The sequence below is a fragment of the Macaca fascicularis genome, chromosome 16 (genome assembly GCF_037993035.2).
Source record: "Macaca fascicularis isolate 582-1 chromosome 16, T2T-MFA8v1.1".
NCBI lineage: Eukaryota > Metazoa > Chordata > Mammalia > Primates > Cercopithecidae > Macaca > Macaca fascicularis.
In genome coordinates, this window is record NC_088390.1 from 2,740,872 (window position 1) to 2,760,461 (window position 19,590).

The following is a 19,590-nucleotide window of genomic DNA, read 5'->3' on the forward strand; positions in this document are numbered from 1 at the left end:
GGGAAGCCTCAGAATCATGACAGGAAGTGAAAGGCACTAGGCACTTCTTACATGTCAGGGGCAAGAGAAAAATGAGGAAGAAGCAAAAATAGAAACCCTTGATAAACCCATCAGATCTCGTGAGACTTACTATCGCAACAATAGCATGGGAAAAACCGGCCCTGTGAGTCAATTACCTCCCCTGGGAATTCTGGGAGCTATAATTCATGTTGAAATTTGTGTGGGGACACAGCCAAACCATACCACCGGGTTTCTCCATGTTGCCCAGGCTGGTCTTGAACTCCTGGGCTCAAGTGATCCGCCTGCCTCGGCCCATCAAACTGTTGGGATTACAGGCTTGAGTCACCGCGTCCGGCCTCTGCTGACCTTTTTTTTTTTTTTTTTTTTTTTTTTTTTTTGAGACGGAGTCTCGTTCTGTAGCCCAGGCTGGAGTGCAGTGGCTGGAACTCAGCTCACTGCAAGCTCCGCCTCCCGGGTTTACGCCATTCTCCTGTCTCAGCCTTCTGAGTAGCTGGGACTACAGGCGCCCGCCACCTCGCCCGGCTAGTTTTTTGTATTTTTTAGTAGAGACGGGGTTTCACCGTGTTAGCCAGGATGGTCTCGATCTCCTGACCTCGTGATCCGCCCGTCTCGGCCTCCCAAAGTGCTGGGATTACAGGCTTCAGCCACCGCGCCCGGCTCTTTTTTTTTTTTTTTGAGACGGAGTCTGGCTGTGTCACCCAGGCTGTAGTGCAGTGGCGCGATCTCGGCTCACGGCAAGCTCTACCTCCTGGGTTCAGGCCGTTCTCCTGCCTCAGCCTCCTGAGTATCTGGGACTACAGGCGCCCGCCACCACGCCCGGCTAATTTTTTGTATTTTTAGTAGAGACGAGGTTTCACCGGGTTAGCCAAAATGGTCTTGATCTCCTGACCTCATGATCCGCCCAGCTTGGCCTCCCAAAATGCTGGGATTACAGGTGTGAGCCACTGCACCCAGCCTCTGCTGACCTTTTTTTTTTTTTTTTTTTTTTTTTTTTTGAGACAGAGTCTCACGCTGTTGCCCAGGCTGGAGTGCAGTGGCGCGATCTCGGCCCACTGCAAGCTCCGCCTCCCGGGTTCCCGCCATTCTCCTGCCTCAGCCTCCTGAGTAGCTGGGACTACAGGCGCCCGCCACCACGCCCGGCTAATTTTTTGTATTTTTAGTAGAGACGAGGTTTCACCGGGTTAGCCAAAATGGTCTTGATCTCCTGACCTCATGATCCGCCCAGCTCGGCCTCCCAAAATGCTGGGATTACAGGTGTGAGCCACTGCACCCAGCCTCTGCTGACCTTTTTTTTTTTTTTTTTTTTTTTTTTGAGACAGAGTCTCACGCTGTTGCCCAGGCTGGAGTGCAGTGGCGCGATCTCGGCTCACTGCAAGCTCCGCCTCCCGGGTTCCCGCCATTCTCCTGCCTCAGCCTCCTGAGTAGCTGGGACTACAGGCGCCCGCCACCGCGCCCGGCTAATTTTTTTTTGTATTTTTAGTAGAGACGGGGTTTCACTGTGGTCTCGATCTCCTGACCTTGTGATCCGCCCGCCTCGGCCTCCCAAAGTGCTGGGATTACAGGCTTGAGCCACCGCGCCCGGCCTCTGCTGACCTTTTAAATGAAGCTTTGGCAAGTGACAATTTGAGGTTAGGAACCATTGATAATTGATGAATTACCGGAGAGGTCTTTATTTCTCCCTTCTACATCTAATAATAAACCTGATGATTTCCATTTTCATGTCATTGTGCCTCTACTGTTAACATATAATTTGTTAATTTTTGTCTTCCCTCACACACATCCTTTATTTTCTGTATTTTCCCATTTCATAAACTTCTGGTTGTCAGGGACCAGTGTAAAAAGTAGGTTTTTTTTTTTTTTTTTTTTTTGAGACAGTCTTGCTCTGTCACCCAGGGTGGAGTGCAGGGGCGCTATCTTGGCTCACTGGAACCTCTGCCTCCCGGGTTCAGGTGATTCTCCTGCTTCAGCCTCCTGAGTAGCTGGGATCACAGGCATGTGCCACCATGCCCGGCTAATTTTTTTTGTATTTTTAGTAGAGACGGGGTGTCGCTATGTTGGCCAGGCTAGTCTCGAACTCCTGACCACAGGTGATCTGCCCGCCTTGGCCTCCCAAAGTGCTGGGCAGACGTGAGCCACCGCGCCCAGCCAAAAAACAGATTATTAATGATTATTTTGTAAAGGTTGTTTTGATAAGTGTGAAACTTGTTTTGTTTAACACATTTGGAAACATAAGATGGGAATCATTTAATAAATGATCACCATCTTGTTTTATAAAATTATTTTAATGCTCTGTTGTTTCCTTTCTTTTTTTTTTTTTTAACTCCTCCACTTTCTCTTTTTGTGGTGGGGTACTTACCCTAGCAATAAACACATTGTTGTTTTAGGTGCTGCACTGGATAGCAGGTACATGGATATAGTACTAGAATAGAGAATGCTTAAGAATTCTGCATTCCAAAAGCATACTAAAGCCTCTGTTTCTAGTGCTTAAGCAACAGTGATCTTGATCTCTAAGATAGTCTGGATATTGACATGCAAATGAAAAAGTCAGACTGTTCTTTGAATTATGTTTGTCATATATACAAGTTGCTTAAAAGAGAATATTAGGATACTGCCAAAATACATTTCAAAAATATTAAATCATCTTATTCATTATTTTGACTTTGGAAAGATTTGTGAACCCCCTTAAAATACAGGCAATATTTTGTTTATTTTCATATGTGCTTCTTTGAGAGGAAAGATCTTAGCTTTCATTATATCCTCAAATGAATCCAGTAACCTCAAAAAAGGTTGAGAACTTCTATGCCAGGTAGTATGAAAATATTACCTGATTTATTTGTGCTGTTTGTTAATGTAGACTGTTCATTGCAAAATATTAATTTTAAACTCTTTCTTTAAAAATGTTCACTCCATTTAAGAACCATTTATTAGAGGCTGGGCATGGTGGCTCATGCCTGTAATCTTAGCACTTGATGGCTGAGGTGAGACAATTGCTTGAGCCCAGGAATTAAAGACCAGCCTAGGCAACATAGCAGGACCCCATCTCTAGTGGGGGTTGGGGGGAAAATTAGCTAGGCATGGTGGCATGTATCTGTGGTCCCAGCTACTCAGGAGGCTAAGGTAGGAGGATCTCTTGAGCCTAGGAGTTAGAGGCTGCAGTGAACTATGATTGATCATACCACTGTCCTCTAGCCTGGGTGACAGAGTGAGGACCCTGTCTCAAGAAAAACAGAAAAACAATAAAAACTGGGCATGGTGGTTCACGCCTGTAATCCCAGCACTTTGGGAGGCCAAGGCAGGTGGATCACTTGAGGTCAGGAGTTGGAGACCAGCCTGACCGACATGGTGAAACCCCATCTCTACTAAAAATACAAAAAAAAAAAAAAATTAGCTGGGCATGGTGGCATGCGTCTGTAATCCCAGCTACTCGGGAGGCTGAGGCAAAACAGTCGCTTGAACCCGGGAGGTGGAGGTTGCAGTGAGCCGAGGTCGTGCCACTGCATTCCAGCCTGGGCAACAGTGAGACTCTGTCTCAAAAAAGAAAAATTATTTCTGTTTTCATGTGGTATTTTGCAATTATGTGTTAAAACATTAAAAGGCAACTGGAAAGGTATAATTGTATTCTTAAAATAAGTATGATAGTATGATAAGTATGATAGCTCAATCATATCCGCTTTCTGATAGCACAAATACTTGTTAAAGGTTAGAAAGGTTAAAGTTAGAAAATTCATAGGATGAAATAATCTGAGTTAAAGGGTGCCTTAGATGTTATCTACTATGTAGAAAATTAAATTAATTACTTGGGTTAGATAGTTGATGATAAACTTGAACCAACATCATCTTTCTTTTTTTTTTTCCCCTGAGGGGAAGTCTTGCTCTGTCACCCAGAGCTGTAGTGAAGTGGCGTAATCTCGGCTCACTGTAATCGTCACTCCCGGGTTCAAGCAATTCTACTGCCTCAGCCTCCCAAGTAGCTGGGATTACAGGCGCGTGCCACCTGTATTTTTTGTATTTTTCGTATTTTTAGTAGAGATGGTTTCACCACGTTGGCCAGGCTGGTCTCAAACTCCTGATCTCGTGATCCAGCCGCCTCAACCTCCCAGAGTGCTAGGATTACAGGTGTGAGCCACTGCGCCCGGCCAACACCTTCTTTCTTAATCTGCATCCGGTGCTCATCATACCCATCATCTCTCTTTACTGTGTATCATCAATACTTCGTTTCTAATCAAAACATGAAGTACTCATCATTACACTGGGAAATATTAAATGTAGTTTGCTCTTACTGTAACCTTCCAGCTTATAGTCAGGACGAAGAGACCTCTAGTTTCTTGACCCCTCTAATCGCTATTTCAGTTCTCTTCATCATGCATTTATTGCATATACCTTGCAAACCCTCAACCCAACCCTAGATTCTTTTAAATGTGTGCCATTTCAGTGTCTGCTTTCAGACTGTCCATATTTACTGAAGAAAAATCACGTCTTTGGAGATTGACACCACTAAAAATTCATGGTCTCCATTCTAAAAAATGTCTTTATTTACCAGTTTCTTTTATTATTCATTGTAACTATATCGAGCCTCTTAATGTCTCTTCCTTATTCCTGCTCTTCAGTAAATGACCTTGCTGTCTGTTTTCCAGAGATGTAAAAACATGTATACATCTTTTTCTCCTTTCTTTCCAACACCATGTAAGAAGTGACCCATCTTTATGTGTAAGGCTTCTATTCTACACCTGGATCCCATGCTTTCCCCTTCCTCTTCCCTTAGGTCTTTCTTCTACTGAGTTCTCCTTCTGATCTTTTTTTTGTTTGTTTTATTTTTCCATAAGTTATTGGGGAACAGGTATTGTTTGGTTACATGAGTAAGTTCTTTAGTGGTGAGATTTGTGAGATTTTGGTGCACCTGTCATCCGACCAGTATATACTGGACCATATTTGTAGTCTTATCCCTCGCCTCTCTTGCACTCTTCCCCTCAAGCCCCCAAAGTCGATTGTATCATTCTTACACCTTTGCATCCTCATAGCTTAGCTCCCACGTCAATGAGAATATATGACATTTGGCTTTCCATTCCTGAGTTACTTCAATTAGAATAGTAGTCTCCAGTCTCATCCAGATCACTGCAAATGCTGTTCATTCATTCATTTTTATGGCTGCATAGTATTCCACTGTGGATGTATCGATAGAGTTTGGTGTGTGTGCGTGTGTATATACATGTATATATGTATATATACTCACACATACATAAAACATATACACACACATATATATAAAACATATAAACGTATGTTTATATATATGTGTGTATATGTATATACACACACACACCAGTTTATTCACTAATTGATGGGCATTTGAATTGGTTGCACGATTTTGCAGTTGTGAATTGTGCTGCTGTAAACACCTGTGTGCAAGTTATCTTTTTAGAATAATGACTTCTTTTCCTCTGGGTAGATACCCAGAAGTGGGACTGCTGGATCAAATGGTAGTTCTCCTTTTAGTTCTTGAAGGAATCTCCACACTGTTTGCCATAGTGGTTGTACTAGTTTACACTCCCACCAGCAGTGTTTGTACTAGTTCACACTCCCACTAGCGGTGTTCGTACTAGTTTACACTCCCACCAGCGGTGTTCGTACTAGTTTACACTCCCACCAGTGGTGTTCAAGTGTTCCATGTTCACAATATCCACCCTAACATCTGCTGTTTTTTGATATTTTGATTGTGGTCATTCTTGCAAAAGTAAGCTGGTATTGCATTGTGATTTTGATTTGCATTTCCCTGATCATTAGTGATGTTGAGCTTTTTTTTTTTCTTTCATTCTTTTTTTTTTTTTTTGAGATGGAGTCTCATACTGTTCCCCAGGCTGGAGGGCAATGGCACCATCTTGGCTCACTGCAACCTCCGCCTCCTAGGTTCAAGTGATTCTCCTGCCTCAGCCTCCCTAGTAGCTGGGATATCAAGCGCCTGCTGCCACGCCCGGCTAATTTTTTGTATTTTTAGTAGAGATGGGGTTTCACTATGTTGGCCAGGCTGGTCTCTCAAACTCCTGACCTCGTGATCCACCCGCCTCAGCCTCCCAAAGTGCTGGGATTACAGACACCTAGGTGCAGTTTTTTTTTTTTTTTGAGACGGAGTCTGGCTGTGTTGTCCAGGCTGGAGCGCAGTGGCCGGATCTCAGCTCACTGCAAGCTCCACCTCCCGGGTTTACGCCATTCTCCTGCCTCAGCCTCCCGAGTAGCTGGAACTACAGGCGCCCACCACCTCGCCCGGCTAGGTTTTTTTTTTTTTTTTTTTTTTGGTATTTTTTAGTAGAGACGGGGTTTCACCGTGTTAGCCAGGATGGTCTCGATCTCCTGACCTCGTGATTCGCCCATCTCGGCCTCCCAAAGTGCTGGGATTACAGGCTTGAGCCACCGTGCCCGGCCCTGGGCGCAGTTTTTTTTATATGTTTGTTGGCCATTTGTATATCTTCTTTTGAGAATTGTCTATTCATGTCTTAGCCAACTTTTTGATGGGATTATTTGTTTTTTCTTACTGATTTGTTTGAGTTCATTGTAGATTCTGGATATTAGTCCTTTGTCAGATGTATAGATTGTGAAGATTTTTTCCCACCCTGTGGGTTGTCTGTTTACTCTGCTGACTGTTCGTTTTGCTGTCCAAAAGCTCTTCAGTTTAATTAGGTCCCAGCTATTTATCTTTGTTTTTATTGCATTTGCTTTTGGGTTCTTGGTCATGAAATTCTTGCCTAAGCCAATGTCTAGAAGGGTTTTTCCAGTGTTATCTTCTAGAATTTTTAGTTTCAGATCTTAGGTTTAAGTCCTTAATCCATCCTGAGTTGACTTTTGTATAAGGTGAGAGATGAGTATGCAGTTTCATTTTCCTATATGTGGCTAGCCAATTATCCCAGCACCATTTATTGAAAAGGTTTATGTGTTTGTTTGCTTTGTTGAAGATCAGTTGGCTATAAGTATTTGGGTTTATTTCTGGGTTCTCTATTCTGTTCCATTGGTCTATGTGCCTATTTTTATACCAGCGCCACGCTGTTTTGGTGACTGTGGCCTTATAGTATAGTTTGAAATCAGATAGCGTGATGCCTCCAGATTTGTTCTTTTTGCTGCTTAGTCTTACTTTGGCTATGCAGTCTCTTTTTTGGTTCCATATGAATTTTGGAATCATTTTTTATAATTCTTTGAAGAATGGTGGTATTTTGATGGGGACTGTGTTGAGTTTGTAGAAAGCTTTTGGCAGTATGGTAATTTTCACAATATTCTACCCATCCATGAGCATGGGATGTGTTTCCATTTGTTTGTGTCATCTCTGATTTCTTTCCGCAGCGTTTTGTAGTTTTCCTTGTAGATGTCTTTTGACTCCTTGGTTAGGTATATTCTTAAGTATTTTGTTTGTGGCTGTTGTGAAAGGGGTTGAGTTCTTGATTTGATTCTCCACTTAGTCGCCCTTGGTGTATAGAAGAGCTCCTGATTTGCATACATTAATCTTTAATCCAGAAACTTTGCTGGAATCTTTTATCAGTTCTAGGAGCTTTCTGGAGGATTCTTTAGGGTTTTCAAGGTAAACAATCATATCGTCAGCAAACAGTGACAGTTTGACTTCCTCTTTACCGACTTGGATGCCCTTTATTTCTTTCTCTTGTCTGATTGCTCTGGCAAGGACGTCCAGTACTATGTTGAAGAGGAGTGGTGAGAGTGGGCATCCTTGTCTTGTTCCAGTTCTCAGAGGGAATGCTTTCAACTTTTCCCCATTCAGTATTATGTTGGCTGTGGGTTTGTCATAGTTGGCTTTTATTATGTTAAGGTATTTCCCTTGTATGCTGATTTTGCAGAGAGTTTTAATCATAAAGGGATGCTGGATTTTGTTGAATGCTTTTTCTATGTCTATTGAGATGATCATGTGGTTTTTGTTTTTAATTCTGTATGTGTTGTATCATATTTGTTGACCTGTGTATTTAAACCATCCCTGCATCCCTGGTGTGAAACCTACTTGATCATGGTGGATTATCTTTTTGATACGTTGTTGGATTTGGTTAACTAGTATTTTGTTAAGGATTTTAGCATCTATGTTCATCAAGGATATTGGTCTGCAGTTTTCTTTTTTGGTTGTGTCCTTTCCTGGTTTTGGTATTAGGGTGATGCTGGCTTCATAAAATGAATTAGGGAGGGTTCTTTCTTTGTCTGTCTTGTGGAATAGTATCAGAAGGATTGGTACCAACTATTCTTTGAACGTCTGGTAGAATTCTGCTGTGAATTCGTCTGATCCTGGACCTTTTTTTGTTGGTAATTTCTTAATTACCGTTTCCGTTTCACTGCTTGTTATTGGTCTGTTCAGGGTATCTTAATTCTTCCTGATTTATGCGAGGAGGGTTGTATTTTTCCAAGGTTGTATTTTTTGTTTGTTTGTTTCAATTTCGTTTAGTTCTGCTCTGATCTTGGTTATGTGTTTTCTTCTGTTGGGTTTGGGTTTGGTTCGTTCCTGTTTCTCTAGTTCCTTGAGGTGTGACCTTAGATTGTCTGTCTTTGCTCCTTTAGATTTTTGATGTAGACATTTAGGGATATGAACTTTCCTCTTAGCACTGCCTTTGCTGTATCCCAGAGGTTTTGATAGGTTGTGTCATTATTGTTATTATCCATCTCTTCTAGGTTTTCTCATTTATGTGTGTAAAGGTGTTCATAGTAGCCTTGAATGAACTTTTGTATTTCTGTGGTGTCAATTGTAATATCTCCTGTTTCATTTCTTAGTGAGGTTATTTGGATTTTCTCTCTTCTTTCCTTGATTAATCTTGCTAATGGTCTATCAGTTTTGTTTTATGTTTTCAAAGAACCAGCTTGTTTCATTTATCTTTTGTATTGTGTTTTTTTTTTGTTTGTTTGTTTCAATTTCGTTTAGTTCTGCTCTGATCTTGGTTATGTGTTTTCTTCTGTTGGGTTTGGGTTTGGTTCGTTCCTGTTTCTCTAGTTCCTTGAGGTGTGACCTTAGATTGTCTGTCTTTGCTCCTTTAGATTTTTGATGTAGACATTTAGGGATTATGAACTTTCCTCTTAGCACTGCCTTTGCTGTATCCCAGAGGTTTTGATAGGTTGTGTCATTATTGTTATTCAGTTCGAATGATTCTTTAATTTCCATCTTGATTTCGTTTTTGACCCAATGCACATTCAAGAACAGGTTATTTAATTTCCATGTATTTGCATGGTTTTGAAGGTTCCTTTTGGAGTTTATTTTCAATTTTATTCCATTGTCTGAGAGAGTGCTTGATATAATTTCAGTTTTCTTAAATTTATTGAGGTCTACCTCGTTTTGTGGTCTATCTTGGAGAAAGTTCCATGCGCTGTTGAAATTCAGAATGTATAGTCTGTGTTTATTGGATGAAATGTTCTGTGTATAGATTAAGTCCATTTGTTCCAGGGTATAGTTTAAATCCATTGTTCCTTTGTTGACTTTCTGTCTTGATGACCTGTCTAGTGCTGTCGGTGGAGTATTGAAGTCCCCCACTATTATTGTGTTGCTCTCTGTCTCATTTATTAGGTCTATTAGTAATTGTTTTGTAAATTTGGGCACTCCAGTGTTAGGTGCATACATATGTTTAGGATTGTGGTATTTTCCTGTTGGACAAGGCCTTTTACTATTATATAACGTTCCTCTTTGTCTCTTTTAACTGCTGTTGCTTTAAAATTTGTTTTGTCTTACATTAGAATAGCTGCCCCTGCTTGCTTTTGGTGTCCATTTGCGTGAAATGCCCTTTTCCACACTGTACTTTAAATTTATGTGAGTCCCTATGCGTTAGGTGAGTCTCCTGAAGGCTGCAGATGGTTGGGGAGTTCTTATTCAGTCTGCAGTTCTGTATCTTTTTTTTTTTTTTTTTTTTGAGACGGAGTCTCGCTCTGTGGCCCAGGCTGGAGTGCAGTGGCCGGATCTCAGCTCACTGCAAGCTCCGCCTCCCGGGTTCACGCCATTCTCCTGCCTCAGCCTCCCGAGTAGCTGGGACTACAGGCGCCCGCCACCTCGCCCGGCTAGTTTTTTGTAGTTTTTGGTAGAGACGGGGTTTCACTGTGTTAGCCAGGATGGTCTTGATCTCCTGACCTCGTGATCCGCCCATCTCGGCCTCCCAAAGTGCTGGGATTACAGGCTTGAGCCACCGCGCCCAGCCGGTTCTGTATCTTTTAAGTGGAGTATTTAATCCATTTACATTCAATGTTAGTATTGAAATGTGAGGTATCCTTGCATTCATCATGCTCTTTGTTGCCTGTGTACTTTGGGTTTTTTTTGTTTTTTGCTTTTGCTTTTTAACTTGTATTTTTGTTTTGTAGGTCCTATGTGATTTATGCTTTAAAAAGGTTCTGTTTTGATGTGTTTCAAGGATTTGTTTCAAGATTTAGAGCTCTGTTTAGCAGTTATTGTAATGGTGGCTTGGTAATGGTGAATTCTCTCAGCATTTGTTTGTCTGAAAATGACTGTAGCTTTCCTTCATACATGATGCTTAGTTTCACTGTGTATAAAATTCTTGGCTGATGATTGTTTTGTTTGAGGAGGCTGAAGATAAGGCCCTAATCCTTTCTAGCTTGTAGGGTTTCTGCTGAGAAATCTGCTGTTAATCTGATAGGTTTTCCTTTATAGGTTACCTGTCTTCTGTCTCACAGTTCTTTCCTTCCTCTTAACTTTGGATAACCTGATGACAGTGTGCCTAGTGAAGATCTTTTTGCAGTGACTTTCCCAGGTGTTCCTTGTGCTTCTTGTATTTGGATGTCTAGGTCTCTAGCAAGGCCTGGGGAGTTTCCTCAGTTATTCTTCCAAATATGTTTTCCAAGCTTTTAGAATTCTCTTCTTCTTCAGGAACACTGATTATTCTTAGGTTTGGTCATTTAACATAATCCCAGACATCTTGGAGGCTTTGTTCATATATTCTTATTCTTTTTTCTTTGTCTTTGTTGGGTTGGGTTGGGTTACTGTCTTCAAGCTGGTAATTGAAAATAGACATGATTTAAATATCTAGCAATAAAAGATTGTTAAAAATAGTACATCCACATGATCAGATATCATGCAGTCATTAAAAATTAAGACAAGGCCAGGCACGGTGGCCCACGCCTGCAATCCCAGCACTTTGGGAGGCTGAGGCGGTGGTTCACCTGAGGTCATGAGTTCGAGACCAGCCTGACCGACATGGTGAAACCTTGTCTCTACTAAAAATACAAAAATTAGCCAGGTGTGGTGGCGTGTGCTTGTAGTCCCAGCTTTGGGAGGCTGAGGCAGGAGAATCGCTAGAACCCAGGAGGCAGAGGCTGCGGTGAGCCAAGGTGGGACCACTGCACTCCAGCCTGGGTAACAGAGCAAGATGCTCTGTCTCAAAAAAAAAAAAAAAGGAAAGGAAAAAGAAAACTTGGCCCAGGCTATCTGCCTTCCAGCAGTGAAAGAAAAGGGCTTTAGTTCTTCCCCAGCCTGTGATGTCTGCATGCCGGATTTGCACCCTCCCCTGAGTTCTGGCCAGGAGGCTTCCCACCCCATTCAAATGGGTACAAAATTTGGCTAGAGAATTCCTTCTTCCTGTGGGGTTTTACCCCCTGCTCCTCTGGCCACCCTCCCTGTGGTGCCAGGCAAGAATGGGCTGCTTGGGGACCCAGTGAGCTCCCAGGGCCTTTTTGCTGCTTCCTCTACCCCTGCATTTCGCTTGGCTCTCTAAGTTAAAGTCTGAAACTTCAACCGCAAACAGAACTTCAGTTTCTCTAGTGGGGGTGTGCTCAGGAGAGGAGGGGCTTTCTTTCTCAATTCCCGCAGCTGGGGCACTCACAGTACTTGGGGTGTCTCCCGGGTCCTGCAGGAGCAATCCACTTCCTTCAGAGGGTCTGTGGATCCTCTTAGGACTGCTGGTTGGTTCTTGCAGTGGATCTGGAGTTAAAATTCACAGTGCAAGCCTCTGCATGCTGCTTTATCCAGAGCTGCAATCTAGTCCTGCCTGCCGTCTGCCATGATCCGTTAATTCCTCTCCTTCTGATTTTTAAAACATGTTTTATTATGGAAAACGTCAGACCCTTACACAAAGTTAGAGAATAGTGTAATGAACCCTTATGTACCCGTTACCCAGCCTCAACAGTTAGCAGTTCAAAACCTGTCTTGTTTCATATATCTGTCTCATTCACTGTCATTACCCAAGTCACAGACATGATATTATTTTACTTTGATTTGATGTAGTTTTTTCATTGTGTATCTTCTTTTTGTAGAGATGGGGTCTTGCTGTGTTGCTCAGGCTGGTCTTGAACTCCTGGCCTCAAGCAATCCTCCTGCCTTGGCCTCCCGACATCTTGGGATTTCAGGCGTGAGCCTCCACACTCAGCCTCATTGTGTATTTCTGAAAGACTTTTAAAAATAACCACAATACTGTTATCACTTCTTAAAAATTTCAGTTATTTAGTATTGCCAGATGTCCAGCCAGTGTTCAGATTTCTCCAAGTTTGTTCATTGGTTTATATTACAATTTGTCCAAATCTAGATCTAAATTAAGTCTGTAAATTGCAATTGGTTGATATGTCACTTGTCTCACTTGATCCATAGGTTTCCCTTTCTATCTCATTTTTCTTCCCTTGGTATTTATAGAAGAAATTTGGTCATTTGTTTTATAGGACTTTTCACAGTCTAGATTTTGCTGATTGTATCCTCATGGTGTTCTGTAACATAGAGTTGGTCCTCTGTATCTGTGGGTTCTGCGTCTGTGAATTCAATCCCGGATTGAAAACATTAGAAAAAATACATCTGTACTGAATATATACAGACTTTTATTCTTGTCATTCTCTTAATAATATAACAACTATTTATATAATATTTACATTGTATTGAGTATTATATGTAATCCAGAGATGATTTATATTATAGGGGAAGATATGCATAGGTTATATGAAAATACTACACCATATTATACCAGGGACTTGAGCAACCTCGGGTATCAAAATCCTGGAGGTCCCAGAACCATTGCCCCATGGATACTGAGGTGTATACTGTATTCATCTACCCTCTATCCTTCTTGCAGATTGATAGTTGAAGCCAGAGGCTTGATTCATGTTTGATTTTTGTGGCAAGAATACTTCATAGGTGGTAGTTGTTATTCTATCACTACACCAATATAAACTACAGTTACATAGATATAGAACTGTAATCATACCATGATCTGGTTGTCTTGTTGTTTTACTAGGCTTTGGTTAATTCTTTCTTCATTTCTCCTATGGTCTTTTTCTCCACCATCAAGATTTCTTTTTTCTTTTTCTTTTTTTTTTTTTTTTCTTTTGAGCTGGAGCTTCACTCTGTTGCCGGGACTGGAGTGCAGTGATGCAGTCTCAGCTCACTGCAACCTCTGCTTCCCAGGTTCCAGCACTTCTCCTCCCTCAGCCTCCCGAGTAGCTGGGATTGCAGGTGCCTGCTACCATGACTGGCTAATTTTTGTATTTTCAGTAGAGATGGGGTTTCGCCATGTTGGTCAGGCTGATCTCGAACTCCTGACCTCAGGTGATCCACCTGCCTGGGCCTCCCAAAGCGCTGGGATTACAGACATGAGCTACCCCGCCCAGCCAGGATTTCTCTCTTTTTTTTTTTTTTAAGTTGTAAGGCGTCATACCTAGATTATTAGGATTTAAGTATATAATTTGGCTGGGGGGAAAAAACAGAGAAAAACTGTTTTTCAATATTTTCATCTACTTTAAAAATATTTATTTATGGTACCATCGCTGCTTCATCTCTTTCCTCATTTAAATATTATTTCTGCCACGTGAAACCATTCTCATCAAGGTTATCAATGAACTCCTTGCTGAATACAACAGACCCATCCAACCTTACTTTTAAGCTTGATAGTTGGACAGCTTTGGATACTGTTGATTGCTTCCTTGAAATACTCTCTTGGCTTTTGAGACATACTCTCTCCTCTTTTTCTTTTACCTCTTGAACTGTTACTTTTAGCCTTAGTTGTAGGCTCTTTTAAATATAGGTGTTGCTCTGCACAATCTCCATGGGTAATCTTATCCACTGCTGTGGTTTCAGTAAACATGTCTAAATAGTACCAAATCTTTTTTTTTTTTTTTAATAGGTTGGTTCTCTTCAGAACTAACTTGTTTGTTACAGCTTCGTACTGGAAATTTCACAGGCATCTTAGAATCAACATATCTAAAATGGAGTTAATCATACTTTCCTCATCCCCTCACACATTCTACTTTCCTGTTCAATTTAGTTTAGTTTTTTTGTTTTTTGAGACGGAGTCTCGCTCTGTTGCCCACCCTGGAGCGTGATTTCGGCTCAGCTGCAACCTCCGCCTCCCAGGTTCAAGCGATTCTCCTGCCTCAGCCTCTCAAGTAGCTGGGATTACAGGCGCTCACCACCACACCCAGCTAATTTTTGTATTTTTAGTAGAGACGGGGTGGTTTCGCCATGTTGGCCAGACTGGTCTTGAACTCCTGACCTCAGGTGATCCACCCACCTTGGCCTCCCAAAGTCCTGAGATTACAGGCATGAGCCACCGCGCTCCATCTCAACTTAGTTGTAAGCCAGAAATCACTTGACTCCTTGACTGACTTTCTCCCTTTCTTACTGTCCACGTTGAGTCACTAGTCCTGTAAGATTTACCCAGTAAACAACTTTAATGCATCTCATTCTCTTTATTTACTCCTGTTGTCCTAACATAGACCTCTGTCATCTGTCACCTTCATTACTGCAAGCTTCCTTTCTGGTCTGTTCTTCACTATGTAAATGAGAGTGATTTTTTTCTAAAAAACTTATCTAATGGCTCCCCATTGGCCCTGGGATAAATTATAAAGACCTGAGTTTATTTTGTGGCCTGTTTGCTTGCTGAGCTTCACCCTGTGCCATCGCCCACAGGTGGCAATACTTGTCACATTATTCACGCTGTTTTAATTGCCCTCTTGGCTGACTCTTCCAGTAGACTGTAACTTCTTGAATGTAAAGACCAAGTCCAGCCGGGCGTAGTTGCTCACACCCGTAATCCCAAGCACTTTGGGAGACCAAGGCAGGTGGATCACTTCAAGTCAAGAGTTTGAAACGAGCCTGGCCAACATGGTGAAACCCCGTCTCTACTAAAAATACAAAAAGTAGCCAGGCATGGTGGTGGTTGCCTGTAATCTCAGCTACTCAGGAGGCTGAGGCAGGAGAATCACTTGAAACTGGGAGGTGGAGGTTGCAGTGAGCTGAGATTGTGCCACTGCACTCCAGCCTGAGCAACCAGTGAAACTCTGTCTCCAAAAAAAAAGACCAAGTCCTTTTCCCCATTAAACATGGTATTTAAGACAATACCTAGCACGTACTATAAATTAAGTGTTCTTTATATGTTTGTTGAATGAATAAGTTTGTTCAGTACACCAATGTATTTAATGATTTGTGTATGTGTTTTATCATTATTAGGTAATCCTACTGTGCCAGTACTGTCATCATTCTTTTATTTTTATTTCTTAAGAGACAGAGTTTCTCTCTGGCACCCAGCCTGGAGTACAGTGCCACAATCATGGTTCACTGCAGTCTTGACTTCCTGGGCTCAAGCAGCCTTTCTGCCTCTGCCTCCTGAGTAGCTGGGACTGACTACAGGCGTGTGCCACCATGCCTGGCCAGTTTTTTTTTACTTCTTGTAGAGACAGGGTCTCGCTGTGTTTCCCAGGCGGGTCTCAAACTCTTGGGTTTAAGCAGTCCTCCCACCTCAGCCTCCCGAAGTGTTGGGATTACAGGCATGAGCCACCATGCACAACACTGTCATTATTCTTGTACATTGATTTGCTTTTTTGGCTAGCAGAGGTCTGTTTATAATTAAATTGGACTCTGTAATATACATCATATGGGGGGAGTTTTTTCTGATTAAAGCAGGGATTTTTGCCATAACTTATTTTCACTTTATATAATTGGACCAGGCATGGTGACTCACGCGTGTAATCCTAGGACTTTGGGAGGCCGAGGCAGGAGGATTGCTTGAGTTCAGAAATTTGAGACCAGCCTAGGCAATGTGGCAAAACCCAGCCTCTACAAAAACACACACACACACAGAGAAAATTAGCTGGGGTTGGTGGCACATGCCTGTAGTCTTAGCTACTCAAGAGGCTGAGGTTGGGGGATACCTGAGCCCAGCAGGTTGAGACTGCAATGAACCATGATTGTGCTGCCACTGTATGCCAGCCTGGACAACAAAATAAGACCCCATCTCAAAAAAGAAAAATATGAAGAAGAGTGACGCTTGAATAATTGGGAGTTATTAAGTACCAAAGAAGTATGGTTTACTGGGTTGTTTGTTGTGTTTGGTTCCACTTCCACTATTTCTTAGTGATACCAATCATATTTCTCAGAATTTAGATGGAGTGATAGTGATGGCTTTCGGCTGTCATTTGTAGTTAGCTGGGCTCCAGGTCAGAAGAGTCATTAAGGATTATAAAATAAATTCCTGCTTTTATTTACTAGAATTGTTCTTCAGATGAGGGTCTCTAATGGAATAGCAGTTGCCATAGTGAGCTGTCACTCTGTCACTCAGGGCTCATGTTCGTTTTTTGTTTGTTTGTTTTTGAGACGGAGTCTCCCTCTGTTGCCCAGGCTGGAGTGCAGTGGCATGATATCAGCTCACTGCAACCTCTGCCTCCCAGGTTCAAGCGATTTCTGGCAAATTTTTGTATTTTTAGTAGAGACAGGGTTTCACCATGTTGGCCAGGCTGGTCGCAAACTCCTGATCTCAGTGGTCCGCCCGCCTCAGCCTCCCAAAGTGCTGGGATTACAGGCGTGAGCCACCATGCCTGGCCTCAGGGCTCATATTTGAAACCCGAAGGTATGCTCCCCGCCCCCCCCCCCCCCCCCCACTTTAAAAGAAATTGGGTCTCGCTTTGTCACCTTGACTGGAGTGCAGTGGCATGATTTTACCTACCATAACCTTGAACTCCTGGGTGGTGAGCACTCCTCCTGCCTTAGCTTCTGAAGTAAGCATGCACCATCACACCTACCTAATTTTAAACATTTTCTGTAGAAACGGGGCCTCCTATGTTTCCCAGCTGGTCTTGAACTCCTGAGCTCAAGTCATCCTCCTGCCTTAACCTCCCAAAGTGCTGGGATTACATGTGTGAGCCACGATACCCGCCTCTCATTTTTCTTTCTTCACTGGCTTATTCATTACTGTATTCCCAGTGTCTGGAGCAGTGACTACAATGGCATTTGAAAGGTACTCAGGAAATGGTCCTTTAACTCTTCTGTCCATGATAGGTTTCTAGATTGGTTATCCCACAGGGTCTTCATTATATGTTGATTTCATATCATTTGGTAGCCTCTATTTTAAATAAGACCATCTCAAATACGTTTCTTAATTCAGTGCATTGGTTAAGAGAGCATAAGATTCTAGCACTTTGGGAGGCTGAGGCGGGAGGATCCCATGAACATAGGAGTTTGAGATCAGCAATGTAGGGAGACCTGTCTCTATAACAAAAAAATTAAAAATTAACTGGACATGGTGGTGTGTGCCTGTAGTCCCAGCTGCTTGGGAGGCTGAGGTGGGAGGATCGCTTAAGCCCAGAGGGGAAAGGCTGCCATAAGCTGTGATCATGGCACTGCGCACTCCAACCTGTGTGAGAACCTGTCTCCAAAAAAAAAAAAAAAAGCCTAAGATTGCTAAGCAGTAGTGTATGTTATAAATACCGGCCATTCTCAGGTTGTTGGTGACTAACATTCAACGTTGAAGGTTACTTCAGTTATAGTTGGCACTGTTGGGCTTGTGCAGTTCATGAAACCCTTATCTGTTTTACCTTTTATACCTTTTTTGTAAATACGAAATTTTACTTTTTGTCTCTAAGAGAGAATTACAGTCTTTTAGAGTTATATGTTAATATTTGAAATCAAATGTATCTGTCAGGTTAACATGATTGGGATTGGGTAAATGTATGTTAAATTTAAAAGTAATGCTGTTTTGGCTCATTGAATTATTTAAAAGATATAAAACAGTATGGTTTTTGACATTAGTTGACTTTTACTATAAGTTGAAAATCATCATGTGATATTTATACTAACATCACAATAAATTTTATCTTTGAAAATGAGTACTACAACTAATAATTTAGAAATAAATTTTAAGTGAAATAATCTTTTTTTTTTTCTTCTCTCTTTCTCCTTAGGTGGAATGAATCTTACTTGTTGAATATCTCCTGGTTACCAGTTGGATTCATTTGTAAAAGAATCATTTTCCCCTGTGTGGAAGACACTCAGTGGCATATTTAAATTATAAGTCCACGGATCAAAAAGCTTTTTGATTTCCCAAAGGAGGGACATTACCACTATATCAGATAAGCTTGACATTACAGCCAAGATGGTGCTGTCCCAGAGACAACGAGATGAACTGTAAGTTTCTTTGTTTTGTGCTTTAAAAAAAAATCGCCCTCATGAGAGAGAAAGTAGTAAATTAAAATACAGCTTTGGGAGGTCTCTTCTAAGATCAAAACTGTTTTTACTAGTGTTCCAATATTGGTTTAGGCAGTTTGGTCTGATTTTAAAACAGAGTCTTGTTATGATATAGCATTATTTTTAAAATTTATTCATTTTTTTCTGAGAAGGAGTTTTTCGCTCTTGTCACCCAGGCTGGAGTACAATGGCACCATCTCGGCTCACTTCAACCTCTGCCTCCTGGGTTCAAGCGATTCTCCTGCCTCAGCCTCCCAAGTAGCTGGGATTACAGGAACCTGCTACCATGCCCAGCTAATTTTTGTATTTTTAGTAGAGATGGGGTTTTACCATGTTGTCTGGACTGGTCTCGAACTCCTGACCTCAAGTGATCCACTCACCTCGGCCTCCCAAAGTGCTGGGATTACAGGCATGAGCCACTTTGCCCGGCCATGATACAGCATTATTCACCCTTGTGACTTGATTGTATGTAAGTTTAACGCAAAACAGACAAGTCAGTTGGGATAAGTTTTACCCTAAGCGTATCTTTTTTGTTTGTTTTTTTGAGACAGTCTCGTTCTGTTGCCCAGGCTGGAGTGCAGTGGCGCCATCTCGGCTCACTGCAGGCTCTGCCTCTCGGGTTCATGCCATTCTCCTGCCTCAGCCTCTCGAGTAGCTGGGACTGCAGACGCCTGCCACCATGCCCAACTAATTTTTATATTTTTAGTAGGGACGGGGTTTCACCGTGTTAGCCAGGATGGTCTTGATCTCCTGACCTTATGATCCGCCCGCCTTGGCCTCCCAAAGTGCTGGGATTACAGGCATGAGCCACCACGCCCTGCCCTGAAGCTTATCTTTTAAAATATTATGTTCAATAGGAAGTTAGGTGCTTCAAAGCTCTTCTAAACTTTTTTTTTTGGTCTGGAATCTATGTCTTAGAAAAGTGAAAGCTGTCTTGTTCTTGTTATCACTGATGCCTTTCCTTTGCCTTGTTGTGTTTCTTTTATCTTCCAATGGCCATTACAGAATTTGAACTTTATGAGGTAGCTAATAAAATAATTAATGCGGATGCTTTAATGAGAGAGGTGTGCAATGGTTTGACCCCTTCTGTTTTAGAGTATTTTATAGCATTCCTTTTTTTTTTTTTTTTTTTTTGAGACGGAGTCTTGCTCTGTCGCCCAGGCTGGAGT

At 42.0% G+C, this 19,590-nt stretch overlaps 1 protein-coding gene across 4 annotated transcripts in view; it reads left to right on the forward strand.

The window, feature by feature from the left end:
- PAFAH1B1 (platelet activating factor acetylhydrolase 1b regulatory subunit 1) overlaps window positions 1–19,590 on the forward strand; it is a 109,558-nt gene that overhangs the window by 35,426 nt on the left and 54,542 nt on the right. For all 4 annotated transcript variants that reach the window (XM_065532582.1, XM_065532581.2, XM_074018215.1 and 1 more), the window contains one exon: window positions 18,139–18,361. In XM_065532582.1, the coding sequence (XP_065388654.1) occupies window positions 18,330–18,361 (32 nt within the window). In that variant the 5' untranslated portion in view covers window positions 18,139–18,329. The remainder of the gene's footprint in view (window positions 1–18,138; window positions 18,362–19,590) is intronic.